Raw genomic sequence first — 11914 nt, forward strand, 5'->3', positions numbered from 1 at the left:
TTGGAGTGCGTAATCATACGTACATAACAGACCCAAAACAATGTAAGTTCATTTTGGTGTTGCCACATAATAGATACAAATCTCAATGGTAGGCTGAAACAAGCACTGGGAACATTTAATGACACGTCGCAGGACTTGACACCACTTAGTCACATTTTTGGCTTTTGCATTGCCATTTTTAAGCAGGAACTGGGGGAAATCTGCAAAAATGTAGTCCATTTCTCTTGGTTCCATTGGTAATAAAACTGAGGATCCACCTTAGCATTTGGGGAACTCGGGACCTTAAACCCTCAACAAAGTAACAGTGCAGTGCAGTTATTCAGGTCATAAGGAACTGGCTCAGCTTCTGCAGCATAGCATGGCTTCTGTGCTTTGTTTTGAAGAAAGGATGAAAACTTGACATCTTTTCTGTTATAGCAGAAATGAGTCATTATGGGTTACATTGTGTTCCTCCAGAAGATCAAAATTAACTTCCAGTACCTGGGAATGTGACCTTTGGAAATAGTCTGTGTGGATGTAATTAAGTCAGGATTACAGTCGCCTTAACCGAGTGACTTACGGTATCCTTACCGGAGAAAGGAAGTGTGACCATGGACTCAGAGGTGGCCATGAGATGGTGTAGCACAGAGGGCAGTGAGGTGTGCCAGCCGAGGAGCCCCAGGGCTGGCAGCTGGCACCGCCAGGAGCAGGGCACAGGCAACTCTTAAGAGCCTTGAGGCTGATAACTTGATGTCAGATTTCTGGCCTGAGCTGTAAGAAGATAAATGCTTTTTAAAAGACTATTTGCAAGGCACAGTTACAGAGAGAGGGGGAAGGAGAGGGACATCCGCCTGCTGGTTCACTCCGCAAGTGGTCTCAACAGCCAAGGCTGGGCCAGGCCAAAGCCAGGAGCCTGGAACTGCATCCAATCTCCCACATGGGTGGCAGAGACCCAAGCACTTGGGCCATCTTCCAATGCTCTCCCAGGTGCACTTCCAGTCCACTTCCAGTTGGACTGGAAGTGGGACAGTTGGGACTGCAACTGGTGCTCATGAGATTCAGGGGGCGGCTTAAGCCTCTGTGCCACAATGCTCGCAGCAAGGAAATAAATTTCTGTTGTTCAAGCCACCCAGTTTATTGTCATTTGTTACAGCAGCCATAGGAAACTAACAAATGCTAATGTTGAAAATTGAAACCTAGAAATAGAGCCTCAGTAGTTTCCACCTAACTGTATAGAAGTGAAAACGTGTGTAGTAGACACATCCAACACCAAGACACAAATCACCCCTCTGTTAAGTCCCAAGTTTGCAATTCTGTATCAACTCAATGCTTGTTTCAACATTACCAACAGTGGTAGAGGTAGGGCCCAATAGAAGTCTCCGTGGGCCTTCTTCATACAGGATGATGGCACAGAATGGTTAAGGCATTGTTTGATGGACTTAGGCTTCTAGATAGAGCTGTGGGGTTCTCTAATTAAAAGGGGGGGGGCCTCTAGACACCGAGCACTCAGTCTTAGGAAAAGGCAGTAAAGCTAACTTATAAACGCAACCTTTTCCCAATGTTCCCTGCAGTGATGGGGAGGGGGTGGTCTGACGCCAACAGCCAGGTTTCTGGGAACGTGGGAGGCAGGGCCAGCAGCTGTCCCTCGGCCTGGGCAACTGTCAATCTCCCCGCGTGCTGGCTTCGCCCGCCCCTTGGCAGCCTCTGCGCCTTCCTTCCTGCTCCCAGTGGAGCTCGATGGGAGGGTGGAAGCGGGGCTAGCTGAGGGTCTGCAGCTTCAGCGGGTAGTCAAAGGCCGGGTTTCGGTAGGCCACCAGGTGCGTGTCCTGTGGCTGCGGGGGCCGTGGCGTCCGGCACCGCCTGCAGAGACACGCGGCCAGCACGAGGCTGCAGGCGAGCAGCAGGCCGCTGGTGGCGCACAGCCCCGCCAGGATGAGCCCCGAGCTGGGCCTGGTGCTGAAGGCGGCGCACGGGCTCCTGATGCCCCAGGCCTGCGGCCGGCTCAGGCCCGCGCGGTTGGCCGCCAGCACGCACACGCGGTAGGTGGTGGCCGGCGCGAGCCCGTACAGCGGGTGCTCCCGGGCCGTGGCAGGGATGCCCCCCACCACCGACGTGTTCCCCGCCTGGCCCTCCGCGGAGTAGCGGATCTGGTACCCGCGCACCACCGAGTTGGGGGCGCACCAGCGGACGAGCGCCCACGTGTCGGTCGTCTCGGACACCTCCTGCAGCCGCGGAGAGTCTGGGGCGGCGTCTTCCCCGCTGAGGCCGGGGCACCGGCACCGCGAGCGCCTCTGCAGCTCTGCGCACGGGGTCTGCAGGTGCCTGCAGGGGTGGTAATCGCACTCCACGTCGCGGGGAGGTGCCCCCACCTCCGCCGACGTCCCCTCCTCGGCGTCACTGTAGTCGTCCAACAGCAAGACTGGGATCTCGCCTTGGGAAGGGCTTGCGTGGGGAGCCTGGGCGCCTGCCCGCGTCCTCGACTGGGGCTGGGGCGTGCCCAAAGGGTCCCGCCAAGCAGGGACCGGTCCGGGGCGTTGGCTGGCCGGCGGCGTGGACGTGGCTGAACTGCCAGGCTCACGGACAAGGTGCGCACCGTGTGCCGCTGCTCCTCGGAACTGGCTCTCGGCTGTGCTGGCAGCCCTGGGTGGGACGCTGGGTTTGCTGTACCGCTCTGCGCGGCTGGGGGTGCAGGCGGCGGTCCCCTCCCCGATGGCGCTGGGCGGCCCCGCAGCTCCAGTGAGAGGAGCCATCGGGAGCGAGGGCGCCTTGGTGACGCTCCGCTGGCCCCCTGCAGACTGAGTGGAGCCGGTGGAGAGCCCCCGTATGGATGGTGCGTGGATGGAGCCGCGGAAGGAGGATGCATTTGGAGCAAGAGGGGTGGTGCTTTGGTCCGTTTGGCACACGACGTGCAGCTGTAGGAGGGAGAGAGGGGCCGGGAAGGGGCCACTGGATCCCGCAGCGGGGGCGCACTTGGTGTCTGCTGCCCTAAGGGGGCGGGAGAGGAGGGGGAGTCAATAGTTAGACCTTGTCCGGCTTCAGGGATGTACGAGACATCTTCAGTGCGGGCGTCACCTCCCGCCAAGCGTTGTCAGCACACCTCTGCGGTACCCCTGCTACAGACTCCAGACACCCGAGGCTCCTCCCGTCACCACTCCCACGGGGCGGAGAGGAAACGCAAGTTCAGCAAGAGGAACTAACTATCCGAGACACCAGGGCCTGCGAAGGGCGGGGCCTAACCCGGGCAAGCTCTGTGCGTGGCAGCGCCCACTGCGCTACTCGGTTCCCACCTGTCTGCTCCCTGGCGGTGAGCGCCAGCAAGGGCGTTCACCCTCACGCTCAGAGATGCTTCAGCGTTTCCAGGGTTTCCGGATTTTTTTTTTTTTTTTTTTTTTTGCATCTACATAATGAGGTATCTTGGGGATGGGACTCAGGTCTAAACACAAAATTCATCTAAGTGTCTTACGCACCATGGACACATAACCTGCAGGTGACTTTATACAATATTTGACAATAATTTTCTGCATGCAACAGAGTTTTCATGGAGTGGGATTTTCCACTTGTGATGTCGATGCTCAGAAAATTTCAGACTTGAAGCATTTTTGGAGTTGAGACGCAGAGCAGGGCTGCTCCACCTGCGGTAGCTAACATTTTGAGTTCTCGCCATGTGCTAGGGTTATTCTTCACGATTTCCCCTACCGACTAATTTAATCTGCTCTACCTTAGGCAGGCACTACTTTTCCCATTTTACAGATGAGAGGGTAGAGGCATAGAGAGGCTAAGAAACTCATCTAAAATCAACAGTATGAAGCCAGGCTCTGGTTCAAGAAGCTGCCCTGGGAAGCTCTTCATTAGCACCACAGTGAAACCTGACTGCAAAGAGCCTGGGGTGGGGGTGGACCCTGACAGGGCCCCACTTCACAGCCAGGCTTGGGAGGGAGGCAAGAAAAGAACCCCGCAGGACGAAGCTGGTGGCTTGTCTCCCAACGAGGAGCAGTCAGCTGGTGCTCAGGATCTGGGGTGTCCAGCAGCCCAGCCCCACCTGGGGAGCGAGCCTGGGTATGGCTCCCCACTGCAGAAACAGCTCATCTAGCCCTCAGTTTCCACAGTTCTTCTCCTCCCTGCCTCACAGGAAGCTACTGGCCTTGGGCTGAATTGCCCAGGACCAGGAGGCCGGGCTCTACACTGGGTTTGCACGGGAGCCCAGTGGTTAGTAACAGTTTCGGAGGAAGATGTTTCCTGCCTCCTCCATCCAGTGGCTGCATGAATTTCAACATCTCTTTGGGTTCCCCTTTCCCTTATCTGTGAAATGGGGCAACAGTAACACCTCCTTGGCAGAGACCAGCTAGCTGTCTTTCCCACTGGGTACCCAGCTAGACAGTATTTCCCAGCCTCCCTGGCAGCTAGGTGTGGCCTTTTCATGGACTGCTGGCCAGTGCGTGTAGAAGTGAGGAGTGCCAGCCACTTCCTTGCCTGGTCCATTAAAATCATCCCAGAGGGCCAGCGCTGTGGCATAGTGGGCTAAGTCTCTGCCTGCAGTGCCAGCATCCCATATGTGTGCCCGTTCCAGTCCCAGCTGCTCCACTTCAGATCCAGCTCATTGCTATGGCCTGGGAAAGCAGCGAAAGATGGCCCATGTGCTTGGGCTTCTGCACCCATGTGGGAAACCTGAAGGAAACTCCTGACTCCTGGCTTCGGATCAGCTCAGCCCCGGCTGGCTGTTGCAACCATTTGGGGATGGAAAACCAGTGGATGGAAAACCACTCTCTCTCCCTCTCTCTCTCTCTCTCTCTCTCTCTCTGACTCTGCCTCTCTGACTCTGCCTCTCTGTAACTCTGCCTTTCAAATAAACAAACAAATAAATAAATATTTTTTTTAAAAAAATCGTCCCAGTTCTACTTTTCCATGCTCCTTGCCCCTTTACTATGTGACCACATTGGGGACAGCCGCCCTGTCCAGACACAGTGACCAGAGTGCGAGCTAAGCAGGGAGAGCTGAAGCTCCTGCAGGCTAGCCCTGGCCCCTCTGCCATTTGCCATCTTAAGAGTATTACCTGCTGAGGACAGTTCTGTTTGTATCCGCGAGGAGCCACGACAACTCGCAGCTGCAAGTGAGGGGGTTGCCAAAGAGGTTGATGGATAGGAGCTGGGAGGAATTTAGGGTCCAAGGCGGGAAAGAACTCAAGTTGCAGCTGAAATACACACACACAAAATCAATTAAATCAGGCTTTATATTCCCAGGGGCATGGCAGCGTCACAGGAAAACACCATGCTATTAGAAACTAAATGATATTGCTTTGCAGAAAACCCTTAATGACCTTGGACTTATTTATCTTATTTATTTATTTATGGCCATCTGAAATGAAGATACTAATCCAAATCAATCAATATCATCCTCCAAATCAAAAGGGGACCATATGCCCCTGCCCGCTGGTGATATAAAAGAGTCCTCTATGATGAAAGTGTTCATGGATGTAAATCTCTACACAAAAGTAGACTCTTTACTTACAGACCAGATACAAGAAATACAGACAGTCTCAATGACAGCACAACTGAACATACACTGTCGAAGCCAGACTGCAGCTGATGGCACGCAACCCCAGTGCTTTGGAAGATGCCTCACTGGAGAGCGTCAGTTAGCTCTTGCTAGGTAGAAAATATTCCCCAAACCACATAGCTGAAAGCATCAATATTCTTTCACATGATCCCATAGGTTGGCTCCTGCTTTGTGGTTCTTGTGGCCTGGGCCAGCTCAGCTGGGCCTGTCAATCTAGGAGGCCTGATGTACTTGGAGCATCAACAAGTGCACCAGGACCCTTCCACGTGTCCCTCTTCACCCAGGAGGCTAGCCCAGGCTATCACATGGTAGTGCAGGGGTCCCCGACAGCAGGAGAAGGTGAGCTCCAACATTCAAGTCTTTCTGGATTTTGCTTACATCACACTGGGTAATGTCCCACTGACCAAAGCAAGTCATCTGGCCAACCTCAGCTTCAAGAGGTAGAGACAGAAACTCCATGAAATGGGAGAGGAGCTGCAACCACCTGGCAAAGGGATGTGTCCCCAGAGTTGCAGAGTCTACCACACCTCACAATGGCAGAGCCACTCCTGGCTCTCTCCTTTGTCTCCCCTAGAATCCCAGAATATTTGGTCTCAACTCTCCCCACTCCCAGAATCTACTGGTCTTCCCAGATTTTGCCTCTTTAACAAGGCTTCCATTATAACTGATCAGAGCAACATGAGGTGCCTTTTATGTTCAAGTCTCTTCCCATCAGAGGATGGCTTTCCTCCACCTGCCTGGTAACCTCCCTCCTCATACTGCTTGGGAGCAGATGCTGACGCCTGGGACGAGGAAAGCAGTGCCACCCAGATCTGCTCTATCACTTCTGGTCTGTGGGAAGGTGACAGCTCCATGTTGGCAACACTAGGCATGTACATATGCCACTAACGTTGGAACTTAAGCCACACCCACACATATGAGCTTTCGAGACATGGACCAACCACGTTCTTCCTGAAGGTGCCTCACTGATCCTTCTTTTGGAAGAATAATCCCATCTTTGGTGGAGGCACTGTGTAAAATGGGACCTACCCTGAGATTCTCCAGGGATTTCAACCGATAACAATACTTTCATCTAACAACATTTGCAAAGCTCTGTTGCGCTTTCATTTCATTATCTCACTGGGCCCTGAAGGGAGGTGGGAAAGGTATTATTATTACCTGTTGACAAATATCAGGCTACAAGACCAGTGCTGTGACACAGCAGGGTAAGCTGCCACCTGCAACAACATCCCACAGCACAGTGCTGATTCAAACCTGGGCTGCTCTGCTTCTGATCCAGCTCCATGCTAATGTGCTTGCATGGCAGTGGATAATGCCCTCAGTGGTCCCTGCTACCCACGTGGGAGAACAGGATGGAGATCCTGGCTCCTGGCTTTATCCTGGCCCAGCCCTCGCGGTTGCAGCTATCTGGGGAGTGAACCAGTGGATGGAAGATTCTCTCTCTCACTCTCTCTGCCTTTCAAATAAATAAATATATAAATAAGTAAATAATTCTTTAAAAAAGATCAGGTTCTAAGTGGGTTGGCCAACATAAATCTCATAGCTGAACTAAGATTTAATATTATTTCCATTTCAAATATTTTATACATGGTCAATGTCACAGAAAAAAAAAGGTGTCAAATAACAGGATATTTAAAAATGGGATTATTTCAGGCTCAAGTTCAACAGAAACTATAAAAGGCTGAGAATAATGCCCGAGGGCCTCCCTGTGCTGAAGGGCCATACTAGACCCCCTGTGCAGAACAAGGGGAGGGACTGAGAGGTGGGTTTATTGACCCATCATTCATCCTTAAGCTCTATGAGACCAGATCCGAAAGTAGAAGAAACCGGGCACTGAAGACCACTCTGGAGGCTCCATAAAGTCCTCGCCCTGACCACAACATGGGCAGAAGGGAGATGCTCCCCAGAGCCCAAGGAAGCCACCTCACTCCTTAAGCCAAATGAGGGAAGGGGCTTCAGGACCCCTGATGTCCCTCAGGATTTGGGGGATACAAGGACATGGTCTGACTCACATGTGAGAAAGCCAAGGGCAAGAGGCTACATAGAGCTAGCAGAGAAAACAGAATTGGCTCCAGTGGGATTGACAGGAGCGCAAAGGTGCCTGCTTCCCGGCTCCCATATGTGAATCCCAAAGGAGAGAGGGAGCATTGGGATCGTCTTCACATGAGTCCTTTTCCTGCTAGAAGTTAGGACAGTGCTGCTCTTGGGAAAAAGGAGTAAGCATAGGGGCCGGCATTGTGATGCAGTGGGTTCAGTTGCTGCCTGCAGCACTGGCATCCCTTATCAGAGTGCTGGTTGAAGCTACGGCTGCTCTGCTTCGGATCCAGCTCCCTGCTAATGTGTCTGCGAAAACATCAAAAGACGGCTCAACTACTTGAGTCCCTGCCACCCATGTGGGAGACCCAGGTGGAGTTCTAGGTTCTTGACTTTGGCCTGACCCAGCCCCAGCTGCTGTGGCCATCTGGGGAATAAACCAGTGGATGGAAGATTCTCTCTCTCTCTCTTGCTCTCACTTTCTCTATGCTTTTCACATAAATAAATCTTAGGACAAAAAGAGTGAGTACAAGAACACATTGGACATCTGCTTGGCCAGAGGGCACCAACCTCAGATCCCAACTGCAAGTAAGATCTCTCCATCCTCTTAGCCTTCCTCCTGATATCCTGGACCTGCTCAGGCCCTGGAAAGCACTGAACTTGGAGAACACGTGGAGAAGGAGGTGGGTCCAGACAGAGAGAGCCCGGAGGTCCTCATCACCCCTTCCACTGCACACTTACCAGCTCAGCCAAAAAGAAACTTGAAAAGCCCAAGCATTGGTGAGGTTAACATTACTGTGGCCTGTCTGAGCTGCACAGTGACTAGGCTGGCTGGGTGATCTGGGACCTGCTCAGGGTATCACCCAGGGGGTGAGGAAGAACAGAACCCCAGAGAGGACTGGGAAGACCATGGGAGAAAAAGTAAGGTCCAGCAGGCTCTGTAAAATTCAACACAGCGTAACGGACAACTGCTGGCCATGCGACTGAGATGTGTCTCTGAAACACTCACTTCTGCAGCAGAAGAAGCTGGAGGCGAGGAGTATCTTGAAAGATGGCCGTGTGGACAGAGGTCAGTGCCGGGGAGTCTTGACAATCCAGGTGCTGCAGGTGAGGCGTCATCTTGAAAATGTCCCCCTCCAGGGTCCTCAGCCTGGGCATCCCCCTTAGGTAGAGGGACTTGAGGTTCGGCAGGTCTCGCATCCACCCGGACTCCACTGAAACACACAAGACACCTGTCCACTGCCCAGGAAGGAGCAAGCCCAGGAGGCCAGCACAGCATCAGGGAAGGTCATTGCCAAGAACGGGCACAGCCAGGGGCTCTGGAAACCCCAGAAGTTCGGCTATCTCAGCTGGAAGGGCCCTCGGGGGAATCAGTCATTCCTCTCTCCCAGCTCCCAAAGCCAGAGAGGTAGAGCTCACTGGCCAAGGCCCCACAGGTGGAAAGAGACAGAGCTGAGACTTGAGCCCAGGACACTGTCTCCAAGGCTGCTGCTGCCCCAGCTTCTTAAACTCCACACACAGAGTAGGCTGACTACACCCTGACGGCTTCCAGGGTGGGGGACTTTAAAGGCAAATCAATAAGGAGGGGAGGGGAAGCAAGGCTGGGAGAGGCTCCCAGACCTCATTTTGGAGCCCTGCTAATAAAGGGAGAACGTGCCCCTTGTGCGCTGTAATTTCTGTTCCTGGTTTCTCTCTGTGTCTGTAGTAGAACAGGTGGTTATAGACACATGAAGGGTATTTTTTATTTTTAAGTAACAAAATTGGGCTGGGCGCTGTGGGTAGAGGGTTAAGCCTCCTTCTGCAATGCTGGCATCCCATTCCTGTTGCTCCACTTCTAATCCAGTTCTCTGTTAATGCCCTGGGAAAGCAATGCAAGATGGCCCGAGTGCTTGGGCCCCTGCACCCACATGGGAAACCCAGAAGAAGCTCCTGGCTCCTGGATTCAGCCTGGCCCAGCCTGGCTGTCGCTGCCATTTGGGGAGTGAACCAGTAGATGGAAGATCTCTCTCTCTCTCTCTCTCTCTCTCTCTCTCTCTCTCTCTCCTTCTCTTTCTGTATTTGTGACTCTCAAATAAATAAATAAAATCTTTTTTTTTAAAGTAACAAAACCAATCTTGTGAATCAAAGGACACCAAATATAGGGCATCCTTTGACCTCACCTCCCTCCCTGTGCCGTGTTTGAAATTTTCAACAATCACAGGTCACCTAATGCTAACTGCCTGGTGCCAAGTTCATGCACTAACCAGCCCCAAAGCCAAGGATTCCCGTCTCCATTGTACACACACGTTTCCAGCTATGGCGGGAGCAGCAGAACACAGTGATCTGGAATGCCTGGGTTCAGATGTGGAGATTGGAAGAGTTCCCACATCTTGGGCATTAACCTCTGTGTGGCCGTTCAGACACCGCTGGCTTGCTCCGGAAGTGGGGCTGGAGCTAACTGGAGGTTCCACTATGAACTAGGTGAAGAGGTCATCCCTTGGGAGAGCCCTCCCTGGCCCCAGCAGCCACGCCCAGCGGGCAGGACACCCGACTCACCGCGCTCCAGGGACGTGCCGCTGAGATCCAGGATCTCCAGCGTGGCCAGCGGCGCGCCGTCCACCCCCGCGAACGCTTCCTTGGCGATGGCCTCCGCGGCCCCGCGACCCAGCTCAGTGCATGAGAGGTTGAGGAACCGTAGCTCGGGAAAGCAGGCGAAGGCCCGGGGCTGCAGCGCCAGCAGCGGGTTCCCGACGAGCGTCAGCGCGCGAAGGTTGCGCAGCGCCGGCCCGGCGCACGGCGGCAGCGAGGCGATGCGGTTATAGCTGAGGTCCAGCGTGTGCAGCGCGGCGGGCCCGCCGGGGCCCCAGTGCAGCGTGGCGATGCGGTTGTGGCGCAGCGTCAGCACCTGCAGCTGCGACAGGTGGCCGAGCTCCGGCGCGCTCAGGGAGCGCAGCAGGTTGTGGCTGCCGTCAAGGCTACGCAGCGCGGGTGGCAGGCAGCTGGGCAGGCGCTCCAGGCTGCGATTAGCCAGGGTCAAGGCCGTGGCCCCCGCGGAGGGAATCCCCTCGCAGGGCGAGCCCGTGGCGTTGCTGCCAGCACTACCCCAGGGGAACTGAGTGATCCGGAAAAGCGGGACCCTGCCCTGGGACGGCTCTGCTCGGCTAGGGCGCAGAACCGTGGGCGGCAGCAGCAGAAACAGCAAGACCTGCCACATGGCGCGTGGCTGGGGAGGGAACAGCAGGACAGCCCATTAACCTCAGCAATAAAGGAGCAAACGTGCCAGCTCCCCACTATCTCCGGCTCTTGGAGGAGCACAGGCCCCGGAGGTCCTCTGGAGGCCGCTGGGTGTGACTCTGCCCCATTACAACTGTCTAGCCCCCGGACGTCCTAGGTTGCAAAGCTCATGTTCTAGCTCCTGTTCCTAGAAGGCTCTCAGGACTGCCTGCCGTCTCCCACACAGCTGTGAGGCTCAGGACCCTGGCGGCAAACATTTCCTGGTGCTATGTGGGATCCAACCAAAGCCAGGGCCCCTGTGGCAGCCCTATCCCCCAAGGAACCCAGGACTGCATGGAGCAGCTGGGAGATCAGGTTGGGGTGGATCAGGCCTGCACTGGCCTGGCAAGGCCCTGGCCCTGAGGTCACTGCCTCACCTCATGCCCCCCACCCCCAGAATGCAGACAGACCTGTGTGTCCCTACACCTTGGCTGCTGACCACCTCAGCGCTGAGCAGTCACCCAGGAGCCAGGGGCCAGGGGCAGGGCCTCCCTCTTGCTCATGGGGGGCCCAGGCAGTGCGAGGGATCCTGAGACTGGGGCAGCAGGTCACACTCACCGGAGAGGGTCCTGTGGGACCGCGGCGGCCCTGGAAGCTCCTTTGCCGTCCTCAGGCTTGGTTTATAGATTCCAGGAAGCGGTGACCGAGGCAGCAGCTCGGAGCTCAACTCCAGAGGGAGGCTTGCTTCCCCGCCGCCCCTCCCCCACCCCATCCCTGGGAGGGCCTGAGACACTCCAGGTCCTGCGGCCCCTCCTCCCCTCCTCCTGCACCCTCAATGCCCCGTCTCTCTCCTCCTCTCTGGGGCCTGGACCCCCCCCCCCCCCCCCGCTTCGCCTCTCCTTCCACCGCCCTGCCCAGGCGGGAGTCAGCTAGTGGGCCAAGGGACTTGGGGAGGCAGAGGCCACAAGGCTGTCTCCACCAAGGGATCCGGTCCTCCTGACCAAGTGATTCCCACTTCCTGGGTAGGCTGGCGGCTGAATGGTGGGCCGGGAAGAGGGAGACAGCCCCCTTACCCGTGGGGAGGGAGGGTGTCAGAGAAGGGTTGCAGAGATGCACAGGAAGAAGCAGCCAGCGGCGAGGGGATCTGGGAGCCAGG

General features: G+C 55.3%; 1 protein-coding gene across 1 annotated transcript; it reads right to left on the reverse strand.

Annotated features, from left to right (window-relative positions):
- Positions 1-1085: 1085 nt before the first annotated feature.
- On the reverse strand, positions 1086-11517 carry LRRN4 (leucine rich repeat neuronal 4). Its single transcript, XM_008256295.4, has 5 exons — positions 11377-11517; positions 10102-10768; positions 8576-8780; positions 5030-5167; positions 1086-2964 (listed from the first exon to the last, which is right to left on the reverse strand). The coding sequence occupies exons 2-5, from the start codon at positions 10757-10759 to the stop codon at positions 1737-1739; spliced, it is 2229 nt and encodes a 742-aa protein (XP_008254517.2). The 5' UTR covers positions 10760-10768; positions 11377-11517; the 3' UTR covers positions 1086-1736.
- Positions 11518-11914: the final 397 nt, after the last annotated feature.

Source organism: Oryctolagus cuniculus, chromosome 11 (assembly GCF_964237555.1).
Source record: "Oryctolagus cuniculus chromosome 11, mOryCun1.1, whole genome shotgun sequence".
Lineage (NCBI taxonomy): Eukaryota > Metazoa > Chordata > Mammalia > Lagomorpha > Leporidae > Oryctolagus > Oryctolagus cuniculus.